Source organism: Lathyrus oleraceus, chromosome 3 (genome assembly GCF_024323335.1).
Source record: "Lathyrus oleraceus cultivar Zhongwan6 chromosome 3, CAAS_Psat_ZW6_1.0, whole genome shotgun sequence".
In the NCBI taxonomy this organism is placed as follows: Eukaryota; Viridiplantae; Streptophyta; class Magnoliopsida; order Fabales; family Fabaceae; genus Lathyrus; species Lathyrus oleraceus.
In genome coordinates this window covers 500,715,103-500,742,190 of record NC_066581.1, presented here as the reverse complement: position 1 = coordinate 500,742,190, position 27,088 = coordinate 500,715,103, and the positions used below count along the sequence as shown (strand labels likewise).

The 27,088-nt window shown below is 42.2% G+C and overlaps 1 protein-coding gene across 1 annotated transcript; it reads right to left on the bottom strand.

The window, feature by feature from the left end:
• Window positions 1-130: 130 nt before the first annotated feature.
• On the bottom strand, window positions 131-23,764 carry LOC127131839 (uncharacterized). Its single transcript, XM_051060734.1, has 3 exons — window positions 22,478-23,764; window positions 504-593; window positions 131-247 (listed from the first exon to the last, which is right to left on the bottom strand). Exons 1-3 carry the CDS (start codon window positions 23,762-23,764, stop codon window positions 131-133), a joined length of 1,494 nt encoding a protein of 497 aa, XP_050916691.1.
• Between the last annotated feature and the right edge of the window lie 3,324 nt (window positions 23,765-27,088).

Here is a 27,088-nt window from a genome sequence, read left to right as displayed (position 1 = left end):
TCAAGTGTGATGAAGAAACCTTATCCTAATCTCCCAAAGAAGCCAGAAGGTCAAACCAATGCCATAATGAGAGGAGGAGGATATAGGGCACATCTGAATGTTCATACGCCTTACCCTCAGGTTGCTGCTGTCATCCCAACGCCATATCAGCAACCATATCAGCAACAATATCAACAGCCTTATCAACAACCGGCTTACCAGCAGCCACATCAAAATCAACAGCAACGTGCTCCGCAACCACGTCAACCTAATCAGCAGAGGGCAAGGAGGCCTGAAAGACATTTCGATCCTTTGCCAGTATCATATAGCAAGATCCTCCCCCACCTACTAAAGGATGGATCGGTTGTTCTGAAGGAGATAACACCTGCAACTCCACCATATCCTCCAGGCTACGACGCCAATGCTCACTGTGAGTATCATATGGGTGCCCCAGGGCACACAATAGAGAACTGTAAGTCTTTCAAGCATAAGGTCCAGGACCTGATTGATAGTAAGGCACTTACATTCACGCCAGTGAGGCCAAACGTCGCAACAAATCCCATGCCAGCGCATGCAGAGTCGAGTGAACCTCGAAGATAAAGCTTCCTATCGGCCTGAGCAAGTAGAAGAATCAAGAAATGAAGGCCTGTTCATTTGAATGAAGGCAATCATTATGCCATTTTTACCATTTTGCATTCTTGTAATTTGATCTTGTTTGTCTAAGTACTGTATGCTTTAAACATTGTTATTTGTATTTGGTTTTGTTAATGGGATGATTATGCATGCTTTGAATCAATCTTTCATATTCACTCATCTATCACATTTACAAAAGCACAAACACATACTTTTCCACTTCACCTCCTTTATCACACTATTGTTAGTAAATGTTGGAAGGAGGATGACGAAAACGAAATACTCATAATTGCTGATCGTATGCTTTCGGATAAAATCCTGCTGATGATGTACAGGCATTGTTTCAAATCCCCAAACACTGGAGAGATAAGGAGTTAATCCCTAGTCAACCACTTCGAGCCTAGAAGTAGGAGTTTCTTTCGGATATAAAAAACCCTTACGCTTAACCTGGGGCAGGGTAGTGTTCAGTTAATCTGACTATGCATTCAAATTACAAGATGAGATATCCCATACGTGGATCAACTACATACCAGTCTTCGCACACGTCCTGAAGTGTCGAAGGAACCATACAAATCCAAATTTTATGTCGGTTGTTCTTCAATGACCAATGACTTGGCAGTCACAATTTCAACAAAAAAAAAATCAAAGAAAGAGCCCGCTAAGTCTAACACCTTAAAAGGAGACTTAGGCAAAAACAGGGGCAATCCCGATGGATTGAAGCTTCAAACAGAGCGGTCCATGCAAAAGTTAGGGATCAAAACAAGAATCAAAAGAGACAATGAAAGTCTCCAACAAAACAAAACAAGATTCAGTGACCACCATACCAAAATCAAAGGGTCACCGACATCCAAAAAACGAAATAAGGTGGCTGCCATTCCAAGAGACTTTGAATCACCATCTTTACCCTTACACATGCAAAAGACGAATGTGTGTGAGTTAACTGAACATAGGATTGGAGATCATCATGAAGAAGGGGTAGGTTAAAATAAACTTTGAGCCTTATATCCTTTTGTTTCAATAACCATGAACCAAGCCACGTTACAACCTTCAAAAGACCTAATTGAAGTAGGGTTTATTCTGAAAGCATACTACATCAAGGTTGAGTAAACTGACTCCGAAAGATTTTCTATTATTCTATTCTCACTACATCATTCACACGCTAGCTAAAACAGCATCGCGTTTGGACTCATGATCCACTCGCCACACACTACCACAACATTTCAAATGAATGATTGTTTTCCAAAACTTGCATAACTATTGCATTAAAATCACCATTTCATGGATAACAGTTCTTAACTGTCAGTCAGTACTTGACATCGAGAAAATTCCAACAAGGGGCAATTCGAGTGGCACTTGATCGTTGGTGTAGACATGAATCAGGACCATCCTGTGAATCAGGGGCATGGCATCATCTTTTGATTATATTGAACTAAGAAGTAGTCAGTATAAGGCGAATCTCCAAGCATCGGTTGATCAGGGAGGAAAAACACTTCAATACTCAGTACGTCTGGGGCAAGTCCCTCAAAGGCTAATCAGGGGCAGACCATGGCCAAATTTGGACATCGAAAAACAAGCTCAGACCATGTCATGGGATAATCACTTCTAAAGGTTTCCTTTCAAGGAGAATTCCTTTGAACACCCTACAATCAAGGGTAAGACAAGTTGCAAGGGGCAAGTTCCCGTCATATCTTCAAGACATTCAAGCAGATTGCGTCAGACACTAGTAACTGCTTGATTTCACAACAAAAACGTCAAAAGTTCATACCAGGGCAATATCATATCTTGACAAGAAACCTTGCAGCACGTCAAAAGCATAACCATCATGCGTTGATCACGTCGCTATGCTCAGTTACAGGCTGGCCAAACACTTCAGAAGAAATCGAGATCTTCTCGAAGACAAATACAACGTATCAGCAAGAGTCAAACTTGGGGCACAAAGAGTATCCGCATCTATTGCGTGTTCATCGCATCATCAACTACCGAGTGTCGGGAAGTCAGATCCTTTCACCAACCAACAATCCAATCCACATCGACAACTACAAAAAAAGCCAAAACCCACCTTGGTGGCACCCACACAAAAACAAATACAACCAACACTGGTTTCCACAAAATACGCTGCCTTTGAGAAGGGGGGCCAATCCCAAACAAACCAATCATCCTTTGCATTCAAACAGGCATCACATGCATCACATGCATCACCTCATGCATAATGCATACATGACATTTATGCACATATAGCACGAATCAAAATCCAAGGTTTAGTCGTAGGCATCCAGGTCAACCCTCAGTTGAGTCATTGTCACTTTTTCTAAGTGAGTTCCTACCCTACTATTGGGCGTTCCCCATTGAGCTACATCCTTTAATCTTTGGTTGATAAGATGTCATCCTCAGCTAAGTCAAACAATGTTTCTCCAAACACTTACCTTGCTTCGCGTTGAGCGTCCCTCAACGAGTCGTTTTCTGTAACCTTTTGTTGACAGAAACTACATCTCCCCAGAGAATATTCTTTCTGCAACCTTTTGTTGTCGATACCCCAAGCAAGTCTTACCTAGCCATGTTCCAACATTACCCAGCAAATCAGGTTTACTGAACTTTGACAGTAAGCCTTACTTTTCCAATATTTTTCTCACTATCATCCTTTTGGTGAAAGTCCATTGAGGAATAATATTAATCATCACCCTGTTTACGATCACCGTTATCCTTTTGGTAATGGTAAATCCTTGACATTTGTGATCTTACTGTCATCCTTTTGGTGTCGAAGATCCTTGAAGTTTTGGTCCAACCTTCATCCTTTTGGTGAATGTCGACCCCTGCAATTATTACAACTTACCGTCATCCTTTTGGTGTCGCCGATCCTTGTGGTGATAAGCAATCCTTGTCATTCTGGTTCAATCATCATCCTTTTGGTGATGATGTCCAGTTCAATCTAAATATCATCCTTTTGGTGATAGAGATTATGGAGTTTGATTTAAGCTATCATCCTTTTGGTGATGGTGACATTTGAAAAGTCCAATCCCGCTGTCATCCCTTTGGTGTCAGTAGTATTTGAAGTTATTATAACTTATTATCATCCTTTTGATGGTAACAAGTTTTGAAGTTATGATCTCACCTTCATCCTTTTGGTGATGGTGATTGTGGACTCATTATCATCCTTTTGGTGATAACGAGTTCTGTTGTTTATAGTACCTTCATCCTTTTGGTGATGGTGACTATTGACTTATTATCATCCTTTTGGTGATAACAAGTTTTGTTGATTGGTCTTACCTTCATCCTTTTGGTGACGGTGACCATTTGAGTTATGGGCTCATTATCATCCTTTTGGTGATAACGGGTTTTGTTTTGATCTTACCCTCATCCTTTTGGTGATGGCGATCATTAAGTTTGTGTCGGCTTATTATCATCCTTTTGGTGATAACAAGTTTTGTCGTTTGACAATACCTTCATCCTTTTGGTGATGGTGATTGTTGACTTATTATCATCCTTTTGGTGATAACAAGTTTGTGTCTTGATCCTACCTTCATCCTTTTGGTGATGGTGATCAATTGTGTTGTGTGCTTATTATCATCCTTTTGGTGGTAACAAGTTTTGTCGTTTGACAATACCTTCATCCTTTTGGTGGTGGTGATTGTTGACTTCTTATCATCCTTTTGGTGATAACAAGTCTGTGTCTTGATCCTACCTTCATCCTTTTGGTGATGGTGATCAATTGCGTGTGTGCTTATTATCATCTCTTTGGTGGTAATGAGTTTTGTCGTTTGACAATACCTTCATCCTTTTGGTGATGGTGATTGTTGACTTATTATCATCCTTTTGGTGATAACAAGTTTGTGTTTTGATCTTACCCTCATCCTTTTGGTGATGGCGATCATTGAGCGTGTGTACTTATTATCATCCTTTTGGTGGTAACAAGTTTTGTCGTTTGACAATACCTTCATCCTTTTGGTGATGGTGATTGTTGACTTATTATCATCCTTTTGGTGATAACAAGTTTGTTGTGTGATTATACCTTCATCCTTTTGGTGATGGTGATTGTTTGACTTATTATCATCCTTTTGGTGGTAACAAGTTGTGTCTTTTAATTATACCTTCATCCTTTTGGTGATGGTGACTGTTAACTTATTATCATCCTTTTGGTGATAATAAGGTTTTGTTTCGATCTTACTATCATCCTTTTGGTGATGGGGATCCTTTGAGTTGTGTGACTTATTATCATCCTTTTGGTGGTAACAAGTTTTATCTTGTATCTAACCTTCATCCTTTTGGTGATGGTGATTGTTTCGACTTATTATCATCCTTTTGGTGATAACAAGTTTGTTGTGTGACTATACCTTCATCCTTTTGGTGACGGTGATCTTTGAAGTTGATGAGTCAACTATCATCCTTTTGGTGATAGCCTTGATATTATACCCTCTGTTAATGGAAACTTTATCAGAATAACCATCATCCTTTTGGTGACGAGCATCATCCTTTTGGTGATGAAAATCTTTGGATTGTGTCTAGCTTTCATCCTTTAGGTGATAGCAAGATTTGTTGTTGATCTTACCATCATCCTTTTGGTGATGGCGATCCTTTGTGGTATCCCCTGTAACCATTATCCTTTTGGTGATGACTGCTTTTGAAGCTCAACTTATACATCACCCTTTTGGTGATGACAATTCTAAAAACCATGTTGAATTCCCATCATCCTTTTGGTGATAACCTTCAATTTGGACTGTCATCCTTTTGGTGTCAGAAAACCAGTCCCACATTTGTCTTTACAATAATAACAACCTGTGCAAGATTTGAATGTCGACTCGAGGGTTGGCATTGATTTGGCATTCTACCCATATTACCTTGGTGACCATTGCATTTTCATCTGCATCTCTCCATTGCATTTCAAAGGACAAAATTTGGATCCTTTCGTATTTAATTACCTTCCACCATGAATGTATGATGACCGTTGTCATTCTTACCTTCTAATTCAAGATAATTAAATAGGGGCAGCTGTCGTACCCCAATTTTGTCCGGGCTTATTTTAATTTTTTCAAAATTAATTTCAGTTTCATTTTTGCATCATACGCATAGCATGACGTACATTTGCATCATGAATAAACACCTAAAATGTCAGTCAGGACGAATTTATTTGAGAATACCAAAAAAATCGGTTGAATTGTCAAGATTTGAAGAAAGACTGTATTTTTTAAGTATATTTTGTCCTGACAATTTTGGTGTGACTGGTTTAATTTTTCCGAATAAAATTAGTACTCGATTCTTGTTTTTAATAGGTCCATATTTTTTGGGTTTAGTTATTTAGTTAAAATAATTAGAATGAGATTATTTTTTTTTAAATATTAGTTAGATTTTTTAAATATTAGTTAGTTTAAATATTAATTAGTTTTTAAATTTTAGTTATTTAATTAAATATTAGTTGTTTTTTTATTAGTTAGTTTAAAATTAATTGTTAGTTAGTTTTTTTTATGATTTATTATAAATAATAATTGTGAAATATATACATTGGATCCTCCAATCTACTAAAAACAAATTCTAATTCCACTCCCAATCCACTCCCAACGGTCTGCCAGCTGCTACCCCACTATCTCCCTCCACTCCCAACAAAATCTCCACACATTTTCCTCTCTCTCTCAGCTGAAACGAGAAAAACGACAAAAAAATAAAAATAGAAAAAGGATCTTCAGCGCTCACGAGAAGGAAAAATCCCCCAGCTCTCTCACTCAGAAAACCCTCACTCTCAGCATATTTCACTCACTCCTCAAAAAACCCTTCCTAACAATCACTCTCCCTCACCTCCATATCTCACTCCCAAATCCAAAAAAACCTAACCGCCGCCACCATCCGCTTCACCTCCATCTTCACATGCATAACCATCGTCATCATCTCACACAAAACCCCTTCGCCGTTCACCTTCACCACCATAACGAAACCGCCACAAAAATAACGCTCAACATCCATCATCATCACCTCCATCGCTTGCCTTCAATCCGTCTTCGCATTCCACCTACCGCCGCCGCGGATTCACCACCGGCGAAACCCCTTCGCCACCAAATCCCTCTCCGTCTCCACCATCACACAACCTCCGTCAAACCCCAAATCGCCTCCGCCATCTTCATCGTCCACCCTCGACCATCACAATCGCCACGTCCCAAACCCTAAACGCCGCCACCCAAACACCACCGTCAAGCTCCATCACAACCTCCGCCTCCTCTCGTGAAACCCTCGACTATTCCTCAACCACCGAACCACCTTAAATCCCATCGCCTTCGCAAACCCACTACACCGGCGAAACCCCTCCATCACCTCGCACCGTCAAACCCATTTCGCACCACCTCTCAACCATTTCTGAAAAAAATTGTTTAAACTGATTTGTTGAAAATGTTTTGCTGTTGGTAATTTTCTGTTTTTTCAGGGAAAGTTTGAAGCTTTAGAGCCATGGATATTATCAAGCAGATGAACGATTTCAACTAATTGCTGCGGTTACATTGTGATTCTGTTACGAACCACGCATTTCTTCATCAATCGTCGCCGCTTCAACGCTTCAACCGTCATCACGAGCTATTCACCAACAACCGGCAACTCATTCGTCGGTTACTACGCAACCGTCTCCAAACGAATCCGACGGTCGTCATTTTTGGACCACCATCTCCGGCGATATCCTTACCATCACGACCGCATTTCGAGTTCACCCCTGTCCTCTATCGGTAACCTTGTTTTCTCCCTTTTTCGTTTGGGTTTGCTTGAGTGCATTGTTTTTACATCATCAACATTTACCTTGCATTTGGTGCATCTTATCTCGTCTAAACAGTGTAGCGTATTATGTCCTGAAAATAAGGGTGTTGGTGTGTAGTATTTGTTTCTTCTTTAGTGTGTATTGATGTTCCCGATGAAGCAATGGTTGTTAATTGAGTTAATATCACTATGACATATTTGTGTAGACTTGTTCCTTTGAGAAATATCTTTTAGTTAAGTCAAGTATCAGTATGCTGCATCTGTTTTGAGTTGTTTCACCTGGATATTAAACTGGTTTACCGGATTTGAAAATTGATTTGGGTATTTCCCAGTTTGAAATCAGTTATTTTTAAGTGAATTCTTGTGTATGATACATGTTTAGGCTTAATAAAGAAGGGTGTGTGTGATTGACTACCTATGTACCAGGAAGAGAAATTGATCTCGTCACATTCGTCCAAATAACATCAAACTTGTTTTATTTTGCTGTCATATTTCATGTATCACTATTGAAAAGAATGGGATCTAAGTGGTTTAAATTTTCTGCCTGATGACATTTTTTCGATATTACCCGCAGTGTGTAGATAATTATAAAAATGTGTAAATAATCACTCTATTGCTAATAGATGATCCTATTGTGATAAGTAGGAATTTTAACTCGTGGATCCGGCAATTCCATGACGGTATGCCACCATATTTTCAACAAATCGATAGTATATTTTTCACCAAGTTTCGAATTTGTGAATAACATCCATTTACGCTCAAAATTGGTTCCGAGTACATATTCACCGCCACATACCGATTAAATCAATGTTAATATCCATTTTCTTTCTCTTTTGATTTAATTAATTGATTAAAATATTTAATTAGTTTAATTTCTATTAATTAATTGTGATTAACTTAATTATTTGATTTAATTAAATAATTTTGATAATTAATTTTAATTAATTTAATTAATCAGTTTAAATAAATTTTAGTAAATTAATTTTGATTAAAAAGAACTTTGGTTAACTTCTTTCAATCACAAACTTCACATTATTTTGAATTAAATTACTTCACAAATCATCTTTTCATAAATCATTTCAAAATTCAATTTTATTTCAATTCATCATAAACCAATTTCAAAAATGCACAAATCATACAATTCTTGATTTAAGAGTCAAGCCCATTTTTAAAACACCCTTGTAAGTCGATCGCTTTTTAGCATCGCCATCAACCTCACATAGCTTACTCTTGGGCTTTCTTACAATGAGACCTACTTGGTTATTGATTAATCGAGTAGATGAATAATACACTAAACTCATTTCATTCATAAACAAGAATTCAAACCAATTTTCAAATCAAATATAACTTCTAAAGAATTTTCTCTTTTAAAATAAACTTGGGTTGAAAAGGAGATAGGAAGCGTACGCTTCACTATTTCTCAAGCACTTGAATAATTGGCGTACGCCATATTGCGCAAGTTCTTGTCACCCGATTAAACTTCAAATCATAACATTTCAAAACACTTCTACAAAATTCCTAAACCCTTTTAAATATAAATCTCCGATGAAAAGAGGATAGGAGGCGTACGCCTCCCTATCTTTCGATTATTCGAATAATTGGCGAACGCCACATTGCTCGAATCTTCGTCATCAATTCAAAACCACAATCGAATAAATTCAAATCATACCAAATCCAAACCTACCAATTCAAAAACAAACTATCTTCGTAAATCACATACAAACATCTAAACATATCTTTTACAATTTAAACCTCGGATGATAAAAGATGGGAGGCGTACGCCTCACAGTCTCTCGATTATTTGGATAATTGGCGTACGCCATATTGCACAAATTATCGACTTCCGATTAAAACACGTTAAATAAACTTGGGTAAAGGAATAGGTGGCGTACGCCTCGTTATTCCTTGAATAAGCAAGTAGGGGGCGTACGCCTCACTACCATGCACATTCAAACATCCACAAACAAACTTTCAAAATAATTTGAATGAAAAAGGAATAGAAGGCGGACGCCTTATTATTCCTCGAAAGAATTGGACGATTGGTGAACACCACATTGCTCAATCTTTCGTCGTTCTCCAAAAACAACTCAAACAAATCTAACCTAACTTCTCGCCCCCGCGCGATCGAAACCAATCAAACCCAAACACATCAAACCAACTCGTCACCCCCGCGTGACCAAAACCCTTTCAAAAAGAACACTGTCAATCCTTTCTAATGCGCACAACAAACCAGTGCTAGAGCCTCCCCCGAGAGTAGACATGCCAGCGTTTAGCCGTTAGAACGCCGACCTACACAGTCGTTCATCAAAACAAAACACACCAAATATTCGTAGTAGCCCGAACTACGATTGCTCTGATTTCCTTATTGCACCATAAGGATACGTAGGCAGGAGATTGCTGTATCTTCGCGAGCACACTAATAAAAAGCCTCTCATTCCCCCCTCCTGAGGTCTTCATCCATATCTATCATCAATTCTAATCACTCGAAGCAAACAAGTAACAGTCAATTAACAGTCAAATAGCAAAATCAGACTAAGAGGTTCCCGTTGAGTACAACGGACGTGAGGGGTGCTAATACCTTCCCCTTGCGTAATCGACTCCCGAACCCGAATATGGTTGCGACGACCATTATTCTTATCTATAGAGGTTTTCTCGATATTTTCCTATCCCTTCATTGGGATAAATAAAGTTCGGTGGCGACTCTGTTCGAACTAACATTTTTCCGCGTCCCATCGCGAGGGATCGCATTATCATCATTTTTGAGGTGCGACAAGCGCCACTTAGCGGAACATGGTATCACGAGCAGTTCAGATTCTGATGGTGTATTATCGTTGCATACATCTGGTGTGTACATGATGATATTCTTGAAAGGATTGTTTATCCTGCGTTTCTCTTGACCTTACCCTGGCCTAGATGACACCCGTGAGTGGGGTGGGATTGAATCATTTGCAGGTACAGATGGTGACTATGGTTCAGTTGGACTTATGGGTACTTATTTCCGAGACGCCGGAGTGCTGTCCGTGATATCTATCAGCGGGTTCCGTTTATTTCGGATCCCCGGGTTGAATTTGAAGATACCTGTTCAGAGGATCTGGTTGTCATCCGTTCAGTGGATCTCTTGTGATGATGGTGATATATTCTCTGTTCCGTTTATTTCGGAACTCCCCAAGTTGGATTTAGGGTTACTCGGGCCCTCAGATGATTGTAATCAGTTCAGAGACTGGTCCAGTACAGTTGATCCTCAGATGACTTGGAGGATGGCACAGTGACCTGCCTGCATGCATTTGCATCATTCCCATTTCGCATTCATCTACATTTAACCCATGTATATCCGTATTCAGGGTCCATTTTTTTTGGTTGAGATTCTGGTTGAGGGATATCCTGATGTCAATGTTATTGTGGAAATGTTATCCGTCTCAATGATGCTAGAATCAAAGGACGGAATTCTCCTCATACGGATAGACATTGCATGTGTGAGTCATATTAACCTGTTTGCTGTTTTGTAGGTGTCAGTATCTAACCGGTGCGCATAGCTATTCCGTTCAGATATCCAGCCAGACTCAACAAATCCAAGCTGATGGATTCACCCAACGCCGACATTCTCGAATTGAAAGAGATGATGGGGGAGTTGTTCAAAGTCGTGCAGGGGCTCGCCTTGGGGCAGAAAGCAATTGCTGAGAGGTTGGATAGGATTGAAAGATGGATGATAAAGGAGGAAGTTCAGGGAAAGGCTCCGTCATCCGTAGTAAAGAAGCCCTCTGGCAATGGTCAGCTCAAAAAGGAGGTTGAATCAGGTGGTGTGCAGGCCAAGAAAGAACGCGGTAAGGATCGTTACCACCCTTATGCTGCCACTGTAACCACTCCTGGTTGTAATCCACCTGTACAACAGCAACAACCGCCACCTCGACAGAAAGCACAGAAAGCTAAGGGCCAAATGAAGAAGGGGACGACGAATCGTCAGTTTGATAAGCCACCCGTGACTTATACCCTTCTGTTCAAGAGGTTGAGGGATCTTGGGTTAGTTTGGCTGAGGATATTGGTTCCTGTAGAACTGCATCAGAGGCCTGCAAACTACGATGAGAATGCCAGGTGCGAGTTCCATTCTGGGGCACCCGGACACAACATTGAGGGTTGTAGAGCTTTTAAGCATGTCGTCCAAGATATGATGGATTCTAAGGCTATCAGTTTGGCATAGATACTGAATGATGATGTTAACCCCGTGCCAATGCATGGTCCTATAGAGGTGAAAGTGATGTCAAGGGTCAAGAGAGGAATAGAGGTGACTGATGGGGATCAGTTAAAAATTCCAATGTCTGTGGTCCCGAAACATCTGATGAAGAGTGGAGCTTTCCCTGATGGTGGCAATTGTTGTGCGGCTGTCACTACCCATGGGTGTGCAATGATGAGGGAAACAATTCAGGGAATGATTGAAGTAGGAATGGACGATGTAAAATTTGAAACACCGAGTCAGGCAGTTGAAACCGTCAAGGTGGAAAACGCCGTTATTGCTGAGAAAGAGAAGAAGCTGTCCATTTCTTCTTACAAACAGGCCATGGAAGTGGTGAAGAACGGAGAAGCCCTAGGCTGGGGAAAGATCATAGACATTATGGTGAAAGCGGATATGTTCGGGATTGGCTATCAGCCAGACCAAGACTCGTCTAGACAAAACAGAGGACGTCGTCAACCGTTCACATTCGTCAGTGCCGGAATGCTGGATCCGGGTCACGCCTGTACAATGGGTAAAGAGATTAACAGTGACGGCGAGCTTGACTCGTGGATAAAATCGTGCGTACCAGGGAACTGGAAGGCCTCAAAGATCATCACTGTCACTCATCATGAAGAGTAGTATTTCTGTTTTTCAATTCTGTTTGCATGAATACCATACGTTTTGCCCGAAACGTAATGGTCCATTGTAAGGGCCATCTCATGTGTTTCATTGTGCAACATTTTGCATCATTAATAAATGGATGTTTTTGTGATTAAAAGCGGTGTTCCCTGTCTTTCATTTATTTTTGCAGTTTAAAAATAAAAAAATAAAAATGGCAATGTTTATTTTTATTTTTCTTTCCTTTTGATTTGTCTTGTTCCGACCTCAAAAGAGACTATCCTACTGATCTCATTGATAACAATTCGGTTACACCTTTGTATGACTTCGACAATCCGATCTATCATGCCGAAGAATAAGGCGAAGAAGATTGTGATCTGCTGGAATTAGCCAGGTTGTTGAAATAAGAGGAGAAGGGGATTCAACCGCACGAGGAGCGATTCAAGATTGTCATTCCAGGCACCGCCGAGGTCAGAAAGGAAGTGAAAGTTGGGGCCGCTTCAGAGGCGAGTCGAGAGCAGAATGGTAGCTCTGTTGAAAGAGCATGTGGATACCTTCTCCTGGTCGTATCAGGATATGCCAGGGTCGGATACCGATATCGTTGTGCACAAGCTACGATTGAGAGAAGACTGTCCTCTAGTGAAGCAGAACGTCGGTGCCACGTATCAGAGTGACTTTGTTTCATGATATGATTCATCATGAAATCGAATGCTATGTTGATGACATGATAGCAAAGTCCCAAGCAGAAGAAAGGCATCTGGTGGATCCGGGGCAAGTTGTTTGACCGGTTGAGACAACTCAGACTGAGGTTGAGTCCGAATCAGTGCACTTGTGGAGTGCTATCCGGTAAAATGCTGAGACTTATTGTGAACGAAAGAGGAATCGAGGTTGATCCTGCTAAAAAAAAAAAAGAAAAAAGAAAGAAAGAAAAGAAAAGAAAAGGGAAAAGCAATGCAAGAAATGCCTGAACCGAAAACAAAAAGAGATCAAACGGTCAGGTGGATAATGATTGCCAAGGGGCATTGAAAGATAAAAGAATAAGTTGCAGGAACCTCTAATTCTGATGCCTCCTATGGAAGGAACAACTGTTAATCTGGTACTTGACAGCCCTCGAGGTGTCTATGAGGTGCGTATTGTGTCGGCATAACGAGTCTGGTCGAAAAGAGCATGCAATTTACCTTAGCAAAGAGTTTACCGACTGTGAAACAATACATTCACTGCTCGAGAAAACTTGCTGTACTTTGGCATAGGCTGCTCGCCGAATGAGACAGTATATGCTGGTTCATACCACTTTGTGGATTTCCAAGATGGATCCGATCAAGTATGTGTTTGAGAAGCTAGCATTGACCGGACGGATGGCGAGAGGGCAAATGATGTTGACTGAATACGATATTCAGTATACCTCTCAGAAAGCAATCGAGGGGAGTGTATTATCCGATTACATCGCCCCGCAACCCATTGAGGATTATCAACCAAGGAAGTTTGAGTTCCCTGATGAGGACATCTCGAGGTGCTCAAATCGAAAGATTGTGAGGAACCGATCCCGGAGGAGGGGCCTGACCCTGAATCCGAACGGATTCTGATGTCTGATGGGGTTAAGGTGAATGAGTTAGTGCTGCTTTGGTTACGCCAAAGGGGATCCCGCATTCCTTTTGCTTCCCGACTGACAGTTGAAGACACCAATAATGGTGGCTGAGTAGGAAGCTTGTATCCTGTGTATCGATCTTCGGTGTGTACGTCTACTGGGGCAACGCCGCGCTCGCTCGTGTAGGGGATAGAAGTGGTATTACCTACTGAAGTCTATATCCCATTGTGGAGAGTCCTGATGGATGAGAAATTAGAAAAGGCTGAATGAGTAAGGACTCGGTATGACGCATTGAGCCTGATTGAGGACGAGGGGCTGGCAGTTACTTGTCATGGGGCATTTGTACCCAGTGAATGAAGCTTGTTGTTGACCGAAAAGTGCGACCTTGTGCGTACCACGTGGGAGAGCTGGTATTGAAAAGGATCCTTCCTCCTCAAGACGATCGTGGGGCAAGTGGATATACAGATATGAATGTCCATTCGTGGTCAAGAAGGTTTTCTCTGGTGGAGCCTTGTTGTTGACGACCATGGATGATGAGAATTTTCCATCCCCTGTGAATGCAGACGCAGTTAAAAGATACTTCGTAAAAAAGAGACCCGCTGGACAAAAGGAATAAAAGAGTCCCGGCAAAAAAGGGCATCCCGGCGAACCAAAAAAAAAAGGAAAAGGTTCGGGCAAAAGTTAGGGATAAAGAATGAAAAGAATTTGTACACCCGGCAAGTCGAAAACCCCACAAGGGCGGCTTGGGCAAAAAAGGGTATCCTGGTGGACTGAAAACCCGAAAGGGCAGTCCAGGCAAAAGAGGGAATGAAACGAACAACTGCGTCTAGCATGATCGTTTGAGATTTGGATACGACCTGGATAATCCTCGACAGAGATCGATTGGAAGCGTCTTGTTCAGAAGACAGAAAGCGTGGAAAGTCTTGAGGACATATGGGGTGTAATCGAGTTGGAACCCGATGAGATCACGGTTTCACATTGCCATTAGGATAGGTTTTTCCTTTTGTGCGCAATCACCTCTTTTCAGGGTTTTCTTCCTGTGTGTTGCTCGGTTTTGAGCCACCTTTTTGTTTCAATCAATAAAATGCATGTTCAGTCAAATAAATTTTGTTTTTTTTGTTTTCATTACCGCTTTGATTGCAAAAACATCCGTTTGGTTTGATAAAGAATATTTGCATTTTGAAACATAGAGGTCCCTTCCGATGCATGCTTATAAGATTGGAATCTGGAAATCTTATTCGGAAGTTTGAGTGACCTAGGTGTTAAAATGTTGGCACGCCTGGGGGCACGCTTTTATCTAACGATCTCTTGTGCAGGTGCTGTTAGATATCTTCATTCACTTGCAGGTTGTGATGTGAAGCTTTTTGACAAAGAGATCCCCGTGGAGTCCGATCAGGGGCAAGGGATAGAAGAACGGTGAAGACAGCAAGAAACGTGCGACGATCCTGGAGGGTTAATCAAGAAGACTCTTCAAAGTCTGAAGATTGGAGAGTTTGCCCGGATCCGAGGAGATCATTTGTCTCGAAGCAAAGAAGAGACGAGAATATTAGGTGATGAATCATAAAAGACCGGATGGGTCTGGGAGTCCTCAAAAGTGGAAAGTTGACACTGTGATTGGATGATGAATGCCGGTGTTTGACGAATCGACGGGTGTTCCATGTCAAATAGGCCGCGTCTCCCCAGTGGATTTGGGAGTGTTATCTCCACAGCTGATTCGAGATTGGTGCCTCCCCAGTATAGCCAAGATCAGGGATTCCTCAGTAGGATTGAGAATGTTTCCCCAGTAGGCTTGGAAGTGGTTGTTTCCCCAAGCGAGCCTGAAAGATGTTAGAACTGTCTCCCCAGCAGTCGGAAGTAGGTTCAAAGGCCATTTTATCCCCAGCTAGTCTGAAGAATGTTGGTCCCCACTGAGTCTGAAGGATGTTGTATCCCCAGCGGAGGTATCAGTGAGTAGTTTATTCCTCAGCAGTCGGGTATGAAGTACTGTAATCCTCAGCAGGGTTGTGAATGATTTCCCTTAGCAGATCCCCGGCAGAGGTTTGTGTTGATGGTTTTCCCCAGCGAGTTCCCCAAGTGGATCAGGCTCGGCGGAAATTATCCCCAGTAGAGTTTATCCTACCTGTGGATTGGCTGCTATCCTCAGCAGAAGTGAGCATTGGTTGTTTCCCTAGCAGAGTCCCCAAGTGGATTGGATTCGGTGAAGGTGGTCCCCGGTGGGATTTATCCTTTCCCCAGCAGCGATGCTATTCGCCAGCACGGTTGAGAAGTTGGCGGGTTCCCCATACAGAGTCTCCCCAGTTGGGTTGGTTTCTCTGTCGTCCCCAGAGTATCAGATCAGCAAGGCACCCCCGGCAGTGCGTCTCCCCAAAGAGTTGGAGAATCTACTCAGATTTGTGTGCTCAGTACCGTTTGCTCCCCAGCAGGAATTTTCATCATTTTGCATCTTGCATGTAGTGATCATTGCATCCTCAAATCGCGTAGCATTTCCATTCAATATGGAGCATTACGCCATAGAAAAATTCAAACATATGCATTCATGTGTCAAACCTAATCAGACCATATCCCCGGCGGAGGCGGTCGTTGTTCAACATCTGTACGACACATTTGCTACAGTTGCTCCTAACAGCATTCAGGATTGATAACTCCCCAGAGAGGGTTATTTCCTCACCCGCAGGTGAGAGGAAAGCTTGATTCTCCCCAATGAGATCCCCAGCAAGTGTTTAGCCTTGCCTCGACATATGTAGATGTCATCCCTGTGATACCGGTAAGTGTCATGTCAGCACCCGTGTGTGTTCTTTCTTTGGTGTCGGTATGCACCATTGTTTCGGTATCGGTAAACATCGAGTCTCATTCCAGTGATCGGTAAATGTCTGATCGTCCTTTTTTAGTGTCGGTAAACACCATTGTTTTGGTGTCGGTAAACATCGAGTCTTACTCCCAGTCATCGGTAAATGTCTGGTCTTGCTTCACTTCTGTACGCATCATCTTTCGATGTCGGTAAACATTGAGTCTTCCCAGGTCATCCGTTGATGTCTGGTCACCTCTCCGTTGATGTCGATAAACGTTGAGTTTTTCCTATTCGTCCGTTGACGTCTGGTCGAGTCTTCCCATTCATCCGTTGATGTCTGGTCACCTCTCCGTTGGTGTCGGTAAATGTCGAGCTTCTCCCGTTCGTCCGTTGACGTCTGGTCGAGTCTTCCCATTCATCCGTTGATGTCTGGTCACCTCTCCGTTGGTGTCGGTAAACGTCGAGCTTCTCCCGTTCGTCCGTTGACGTCTGGTCGAGTCTTCCCATTCCTCCGTTAATGTCTGGTCACCTCTCTGTTGGTGTCGGTAAACGTCGAGCTTCTCCCGTTCGTCCGTTGACGTCTGGTCGAGTCTTCCCATTCATCCGTTGATGTCTGGTCACCTCTCCGTTGGTGTCGGTAAACGTCGAGCTTCTCCCGTTCGTCCGTTGACGTCTGGTCGAGTCTTCCCATTCATCCGTTGATGTCTGGTCACCTCTCCGTTGGTGTCGGTAAACGTCGAGCTTCTCCCGTTCGTCCGTTGACGTCTGGTCGAGTCTGTCTGGTCACCTCTCCGTGGGTGTCGATAAACGTTGAGTTTTTCCTATTCGTCCGTTGACGTCTAGTTGTATTCTTTTCTCCCAGGTCATCTGTTGATGTCTGGTCACCTCTCCGTTGGTGTCGATAAACGTTGAGTTTTTCCTATTCGTCCGTTGACGTCTAGTTGTATTTTTTTTTCCAGGTCATCCGTTGATGTCATTCACCTCTCCGTTGGTATCGATAAACGTTGAGTTTTTCCCATTCGTCCGTTGACGTCTGGTTGTATCCCTTTATTCCATTCATCTGTTGATGTCTGGTCACCTCTCAGTTGGTGTCGGTAAACGTCGAGCTTCTCCCGTTCGTCCGTTGACGTCTGGTCGAGTCTTCCCATTCATCCGTTGATGTCTGGTCACCTCTCCGTTGGTGTCGATAAACGTCGAGTTTTTCCTAGTCGTCCGTCGGCGTCTAGTTGTGATTTCTATTCCCATTCATCGTCTTTCGATGTCTGGATGTGGTTCCTTTTCTGAAAAAAATCAAACTCCCCAGTAGAGTCGTCGGTAAACGTCTTGTCTGGTTACTGTTGCAAATATCCTGTTCATATCCCACATAGTGCAAATTTCTACGGTTCTTTGGTATTCAATCTCTATTTACCTTGAAGGTCTGACAGCCGTTGCTCTCATCCGTTCAGGTTCCCAGTTGATTGAATAGGGGCAGCTGCAGCACCTCAAATTTGCACCTCCCATTTGTATATTCATTTCATTTTTTAGGTCATTAACATTGCATTGTCATTGCATAGTCCATTACATCTCATCATGCAAGACTGGTCAGGAGATTCAACTGTGCAAGGCAACAAGAGCATTCTCCATGAGATCAAAGCCCTAGGGTGGTTCCAATGAGCTCACATGACTCAAGGACCACTTTGAAGCAATTTGGCCAAGTGTTGAAGGCTCAGAACTCATCAGTACATGATCAATTCATCTGAGGCCCATAGAAGTCAACAGAAGTCAACTGCAAAGTCAACAGTGGATTTGAAGGTGGGAAATGATTAGAGATGCCTCATTCATGTTCAAACAAGTCTCATTTGACATTTCAAACATCAACATTGAAGAATTTGAGGTCAGGTCAAGACTTTCCAAAAATAGCAAGTGGCCTGTAATTTGAAAGTTTCCAAAAATGGAAAGATTTGGGACCAACTTCAACTCAATATTACATCATCAAGAAAGCTTCAAATGAAATTTTGTCCAACATGAAAGTTGAAGATCTTTCTCTCCCATTTCCAAAAAGTCCAAGTACATGAATTTCTCATGTGTGGTTGAGGAGATATGGTCCAATCATGGAAAAGTGTGTTCAAAAGTTCAAATGAGCATAACTTTTGAACCAAAGCTCCAAAATGAGTGGTTCTTTTTGCATTTTGATCCTTATAACTTGTAGTTTCCAAACATACCATCACATGACATGGATTTCATTTGCATCGTCTTTGGCTTATTCATGAAGATTTGTGAAGAAAATTGCATAACATCATTTTGGATGATCATGGGCATAAAAAACCATTTCAAAAGTGTGCATGGACTGATTTTAAGAGGACTTGGGCCAGAATTTGGCACTGTTCACGTGCTTCTCATGCATGGGAGGTGAAAATGTCATTTTGCACTTACACCTTAGAAGTTGCTAATCACATTTGCATTAGGCTTAAACATGATTTAAACATCATTAGCATAGCATATATATAGATAATCATAACTGTTTTCATCATGAGCATTCATTTCAGATCTAGATTCAAGAAATTATCCAAAATCTTCTCTCAAACTTTTTCTCAATTTCTTCACACAAGAACATTTTCTCTTGATTGATTCATGTTCATGAAGCGTTTTTGAGTAGAACTGGACGTGAATTCAAAGCAAACCGTGCCATATTTGTTCATGTGCAAAGCTTGAAGATTCCATGGCAATTGCAATTTGAGCTGGATTCGTGTGCAATTGAGCTTCAATCTCACCAGTATTCATCTCTACAAGCATCCTAGAGAAGATTGGAAGCCTTACAAACCTTGCATCACGTGATTCCAAGTTCTGCTCATCAAGAAGGTTAGTTTTCGATCTCTTTAATTTTGCAAATTATTGTGATGTTCTTGTAGATCCTTGAATGGTGTTGATTCTGGTACAAATTTTGAGTGATTTGGTGCACTATACACAAAGTTATGCTCAATTCAAGTTTGGATGAAATTTTTTCTTCGCTTCGATTTGAGTTGTATATGATGATCCATGGTTAATTGATGTTTGATCTTGAATGTATGTGGAATGATGAACCGATTGGTGTAAAAATTCGTGAATTCTGGAACATTTTTTTGAAATCTGGAAAATTCGTATGAAGATCTTCATGATCTTCATCTTCCACATATGAACACCATGCTGTTTCCAGAATTGCTAGGGTTTCGCTACCATTTTGCTACGAACATCATGATTAGCTACGAAAATTTGAAAATGCGCCAGGCTTAGGGTTTTGGTGTTGATACGCTGCCGTTTTGGTTGTGGCGCGCTTGGGAATTCAAAAGTGGACTCGGTTCGATACCGAGCGAAGGCTTTTTCAAAATGCTTTGCTATTTTTCTCACTTTCCCTCCTATTTCCATGTTTGGCTCCATTTTAATTTTCAAATCTTTCATCCACTTCCAAAAATCATATAAAATAGGAAAATGCTCCAATTGATCTCCAATTTTTTGCATTGTGTTCCTTATGTTGTCTAGTTTTTTATGAACATAAGATTGCAAGTTGTGCCTGGTAAAAAAAATATTTTGTCCTAGGGTGATTGAATGCACATACATGTTTGACCTTGCCTTGTTCCTTTCATCATAAAATGCTCAAAAATGATCCAATGCTTCTGAAATTTTGTGTGTGGATTCTAGACATGTTGAGTGACATTTTGGCTTTGGTTTGAGATTTTTCCCATGCTCCCATTTTGTTTTATGCTCATGCTAACTTGGTGTAACAATTTGTGTCACACATGTGATTGTTTGGATTGTGCTATGTGATTGCCATGCCTAATGATGTCCAATGCCTCTGATTTTTTGTATGATGATCATGTTATATGTCTTGTGTACTCATGAATTTTTCCAAGATTATTTGAGTCATTTTGGATTTGATGTGCATTTTTCTTCTTGATGTCTCAAATGTGACTAGCTTTTGCATACCTTGCCATGTTTTGCTCATGAAATGAATATGCTTAATGATTTTGATGTGAGACTTTTTGAGACTTATTCTTGATTGGATAAGGATGATTCATGTTAAATTTGAGGTTCTGTTTTGACTTTTTCCTCCATCTTTGACCTTAGGCTTTGACCTAGTGGTTTGTGGCTTACATGTGGGCTTTGATTTCAGGTTTAAACATCCAAGTCCATAGTTGATGATGCTTCCTCATTTGAGCATTGATGTTTGCTCTTGATTACTAACACTTGTGTGTTTTGTAGGTTGATGCTAACTCATTTTGAATTTGCCTTGTGGCTTGCACATTGTGAACATTGTCTGTCTGTTTGATGTTAACTGTTGTTTGGTTGTCTGCACAGTTGAACTGATTGATTTAGATTTTTCACAGGTACTTAAGTTGCTTAAGAGTTCATTTGAACTTTGCTTTGCTAGCTTGTGGTTTGCTTACCACTGAGGTATAACTCCTTTGACTTCATGTAGTCAGGAAGACCTGTCCTGTTATGTGGGCAGGCACCTGTCTGAAGTCCTCCTTAAGAGGCAATGCTTGTGTTTGTTTAACTTTGTGCCCTGTACATTCAAAGACCTCCTAAGTGAAGAGGCATTGGCAGATACAAGGGATGTGCAATCCATCCCCTGCTATTCATTTGTGTCATTCACCTTGCTCACACCATTGTGTTGATGCATTGTGGATAAGAACCCAAGATCATGTTGTGTCAGTCATTTGTGGAGAAGAGTCCCACATTCTGGACTCCCACACTTTCATTTGTCTGAAGCTCTCCCAGGCCAGGGATAAGAGTTGTGAGGTCTTACCCTCACTTCCCATTTCATCTGCTTCACCCTAACTCTCAATGTTAGGGTTAAGAGCTAACCACACCCTTTTCCAGTTGGCTTGTTTGTCGAGGTTGATTTGACCCCTTGACTAAACCTAACCTTGTATGAGCCCATCTGTTTGCATATAGTGTGTGTGCTTGCTTTTGTGCTTTTGATTGATTGTGCTGTGTTAGGATAGCTTGCTCCCTGTGCAAGTTAGGATAGAAACCTCAACATAGGGATCGTATGCATGACAACTTCTAGGCTCGAGTCGTAGTCTCCCTAGTAGTTTGTGTCTCCCTTTGTCTCTGGTTAGGTTAGAAGTTCTTTCCCTGCGTAGGGGAACTACGTCGCCCTGATCCTCATACCAGATGAGATACGTAGGCAGGAGATGAGCTGATCTCTCCGGGCGCCCTTTTTCTTTTTCAGCCCCTTTGTGTGTGTTTGGAGTCTGACGTAAGTCCAGCGATTGGCAGTTGGTTTCCTGCGTCTTGTTTGCTTGTTGGAGTCTGACGTAAGTCCAGCGATTGGCAGTTGGTTTCCTGTGTGTGTTTGTTGGTTCGGAGTCTGATGTAAGTCCAGCGATTGGCATTCGGTTTCCATGTTTGCCTGTTTGTGTGGAGTCTGACGTAAGTCCAGCGATTGGCAGTCGGTTTCCTGTTTGTGTTTTGTTTGGTGGGCGTTAGCCGAGCTACGAGTGCTCTGATTCTTCTCTAGTTAGAGAAGATACGTATGCATAGGATGCGACATCCTAGCGAGCACGTTTCCCCTGTCCCGAACTACGTTGACTCTGATGTCTTCGCTTGACAGACTACGTAGGCCCAGGATGCGATATCCTACCGAGTCCCGTTTCTTTTGTTTTTGTGTGTTTCCTTCCAGCCTTGTGCAGTTTGTGAGCAGTCTTTAGCAACCTTTCTTCTATCCTTTTGTGCGCGGATCCCGTCGAGTACGACGGATGCGTAGGGGTGCTAATACCTTCCCTTCGCATAACCGACTCCCGATCCCATCTTTCTCTGGTCGCGAGACCATGTTCTTTCCAGGTTTACTTCGAGCGTTTCCTTTCCCTCCTTTGGGATAAATAACGCACGGTGGCGGCTCTGTTGTTTCGTTTTCCCGCCGGTTTTTCGCGTAATGCGACACCACTACCCCATCAAATTGGTCTACTGTTATGCTTTGAGTTACATGAGCTTGAGCAAGCACCTTCAACAAAGCCTCCCTATGGGCTTGGGAGTTCAGTAGCAGAGACAGAATAGAGATCTTAGATGGTGTTTGATGCAGCTGATCCACCACTTTGTAGTCACTTCTCTTGATTAACTTCAAGAATTCAACAACATCTTCGGATTGGACCACTTCGGGTTCTTTAGTGGGAGCTGCAACCGTTGATTCCTTGTTTGGCCCTTGAGGAGTCACATTGAATTCGGGTGTATAGATTCGACCACTACGGGTCATTCTGCTCATTCTTGCAATATTGGTGACATCTTCACTTACAGCTTCTATCACTTCAGCGTCTGCACTTCCTTCAACAACCTTATCCACAGCAGTAATCTCATATTTCCAAGGCACGGCCTTGGTGCTCTCATATGGAAAAGGCGTGGGCATACATATTTCCACAGGCGATGGATGACTATTCTCAGGCGCCACCCTTCTGCTATAGTAAGGGATTTCAACTGGTTCAGGTAAATTGAAACAAGGTTCAATTACCAACACGTCTTTGTTCTTCACAGTACTGGATATTTGAAGCACTCCTTTATCCATCAGATCTTGAATGTTGTCTCGTACCACCTGACATCCCTTCGGGTGTGTGGCACACTCTTCACAATTGTCATGATTAACATTGATCAGGCCAGCTTCCACCAATCGGGCATGGAATGCTGCCAAAGGAGTCTTTACATCCTCCACCTTATCAACCGTAACACCAACAGAAGTGTCTTCAATGGCGTTGACTCCAGGATTTTCATGGGGAGGAAGGGGATTGTTCTTCACATTCGGTCCCATGTCTTTAAAAGACAAGATCTTGCTCTCAATCAATTCCCGAACCCTATGCTTTAGAGCGTAGCAACCTTCTAGGTCATTACCGAGGGCACCCTCATGAAAAGGACAGTGTGCATTAGGGTTGTACCATGGAGGAAGATGGTCAGGTGGAGGTCCCATAGGTATGGGAACTACCAACCCCTTTTGCAACAAGGAGGGATAAAGCTCAGTGTACGACATTGGGATTGGATTGAAGGTCGCCCTCTCCCCTTGCCTCCTGTTCTGGTTCTGAGCATTTTGCCTCGGAGCTTGAGCTCTCGGCTGTTGATAAACAGAAGCTGCTGGTGCTTGTTGATAAACTGGAGGAGCCGCAGCACGTGGTTGAACTGGAGCTGGTCGATAGACTGGAGGCGCTTGATAAGCCTGAGCAGGCTGTTGATTGAATGCAGGCGTCACAGCAACTACGTACGGTTGCGGAGCATACTGGACGGGATACATGGGTTGCTGATAGGGAATTGGTTATTGAACATATTGCTGAGGTGGATATTGTTGTGGTCTCCTTCTTGGAGGAGCTCTTCCTTGACCATCAGTCACAGCATTCGTTTCCCCTTCCTTCTTTCTAGGAAACCCTCCAGAGAACTTCTTTGGATTAACACTTGAAGTTCCAGCTACAACCGCCAGTTTGCCATTCCTTACACCATATTCAACACGAGCTCCTATAGCAACAAGCTCGGAGAATCCCAAAGAAGCACTTCCAACCATCTTCTCGTAGAATTGGGGTTGGACAGTGTCGATGAACAGTTCAGCCAATTCCTTTTCAGCAAGAGGTGGTTCTACTTGAGAAGCCAGCTCCCTCCATCTTTGAGCGTATTCTTTGAATGACTCTTTGTCATGCTGGAACATGCTCTGCAACTGTCTTCTGTCAGGCGCCATGTCCATGTTGTATTTTTAATGTTTTATGAACGCATCTGACAGGTCTTGGAAACACCTGATCCTGTTCTGATCCAGACTTAGATACCACTTGGAAGGAGCCCCACTCAAGCTGTCCTGAAAACAGTGAATCATCAGCTTGTCGTCCTCCACGTGTGCAGCCATTTTGCGGTAATACATGATGAGATGGCTCTTTGGACAAGTATGCCCCTTGTATTTGTCGAAGTCCGGGGTTTTGAATTTTGCTGGAATCACCAACCCGGATACAAGGCACATTTCTTTGGCAGCAGATCCAAAGACGTGGTCTCCTTCTAGATCTCGGAATTTCTTCTCAAGGAGCTGCATGTTCTCCTTTACCTCTCTGAAATCCTCAAACCTTACTTCGTCACCAGCAACGGTTGAGTCGACAGTCTGATACATGTGGTTTTGATCTTCATAATGAGGAACATGCCTAGCATAGGCGGCTGGTGGAACCACAGTATGGATGACTGGACGCGCGTTAGTGTAAACTGGTAATGGCACGGCTTGTTGGACAGATTGCCCCATGTCGTGCACCACCTCCGCTCGGGGGACGAAGTCATAGGGTAGCCCATATGGGGGAAGGGTTGAGGGTAACGTCCTCTGAGGTGGGACTTCCACTGTTGGGCCCGTGGTCTCTGAAATCACGGTCGCTTGTGGAATCTCGAACCTGAAGGTTAAAGCTTGCAACATCTCTCGCATCTGGGACATGCCTCCCTTGATTTCGTCTAGTTCGGCTCTAACTCGGGCGCTCTCTTGTTCTTATTTAGCCATTCTCTGTCTTGCCCTGGCGCGAGTATTATACTGGTGTTGAAAATTCAGCGTGAAACTGGTGGAAGAAAGGGCGGAGTGAGACTCTTTTTTTTTTTGAAAATGTATGAATGCATGTATGAATGCATTTGTTTTTTTTTATGCGTATGCAATGAATGGATGGATGCAATGTTTTTTTTTGGATAGGTTTAAAGGTCCGAGGTATGGATAAATTTGATTGCTTTCCAAAACAGGGGTTCTCACCAGGTGTGATCTAGGGCTTTGTTACAAAGGATCCCCAGAGTCATTGATTCACAAGAATGTTTGACGCTTACGGGAAATACTTTCCGGTCATCAACTCCATCAAGGGAATCTATTCTGGGTGAGGTTCTCGTACCGACTCTTACGAAGTATTCACCTCGGGAGTCCGCACTACGCAACCATCGACTCGGTTCTAGACAGGGTACTCAGAGTCATGGATTCAAAAGACTGTTTGACGCTTACGGAAAATACTTTCCGGTCATCAACTCCATCTAGGGAGTCTATTCTGAGCGAGGTTCTCGTATCGATTCTTACGAAGTATTCACCTCGGGAATCCATACTACGCAACCATCATTTCTAGTTGGCCAAAGGTTCAATGTTCTAAAAGGTTCTTAGAGTCATGGACCCCTTTGAAACATCGAAGCTTACGAGGTATACACCTCGGGCGACAATATTTGCAAAAGAATCTACTCTAAGTGAGGTTCTCGTATCGACTCTTACGAAGTATCCACCTCGGGAGTCCGTACTACTCAACCATCGTCCTATCTTATGTTTTTTTTTTCACTCTAGACTCGGGTGTAGAGTCTTTCCCACATGGTTTGCAATCAAAATCCAAGTACCCAACACGGTGGATCCAATATACAACAAATATCAATATAACAATAAAGATATTAAAAAGCAACAAATAAGGGACAAGCCACAAAATTAAACAAACAAAGGCATACAAACGTCCTAACTAGGCTTGACTCGCTTAGGGAACAACATTCCCCAGCAGAGTCGCCATCTGTCGTACCTCATAGAAAAAATGGGGATACGACTTTTAAGCGAAGCGCGATCGCACGCTCGCAATGATGGATCGAACAGAGTCGCCACCGAACTTTATTTATTCCTAAAAAGGAAAGGGGAAATATCGATAAAACCCAAGACAAAAGAAAGGATAAGATATGGTCATCGCAACCAATATCAGGGTTCGGGAGTCGATTACGCGAGGGGAAGGTATTAGCACCCCTCACGTCCGTTGTACTCAACGGGAACCATTAGGTCAGTTGTGTGCGTTAATGTTAGTTTGAAATGTTAGGCTTTTCGAATTATTATGTGGGAAAGAAAGAATAGAAGAGAGAAGAAATGTTTTTGGATTTTTGACGAAGGACTAAACCTAAGTTTTTTATTAGTGGGCCTGACAAGATTTACAAATCCTGCTCCTACGTATCTCAACAGAGAAATCAAGGCTTACGTAGTTCTGGGTAGAAAAATGTTTGTTTGTTGGTCGATTTTAGCGAAAGCTACTTTGTGTCAAATCGACGAAAACATTGTTGGACTACCCAAAACAGATGGAAAAACATTGCCTTGCATTGTTTTGAAACAAAGTACCTTTCGTTTGTGAAAAGGTTTGAAGGGTTAATCGCACGGCGGCGAGAAAAGAGTTTGATTGGTTGGATTTATTTTAAGTGATGACGAGAACTTGGATGAGCGAGATATACATCTCGAATCCTAGCCTCAGGAGTGCACAATATACACCATGTTCCATTTCCATCTTTATTGGCAAAAGTGTTTAATAGAGATTAAGTATTTTTAGGTTTGATTGAGAAAGGGTTTGAAGAAACCGCATTGACAATTTAAAATGATGGCGAGAGCCAAAATAGGCGAGACATACGTCTTGAATCTTAATCTCAGGAGTGCACGGTATACACCATGTTCCATTTCCATCTTTATTGAAAAAGTGTTAAATAAGAATTAGGTATCTTGAGTTTTGTTGTGAAAATGACTTGACACTAGATCAAGTATTGATGGACGTTTAAGAGAAATTTGGATGAGTGTTTGAGAGAAAACAAAGTGGATAAATTTGGATGATGGCGAGAGCTA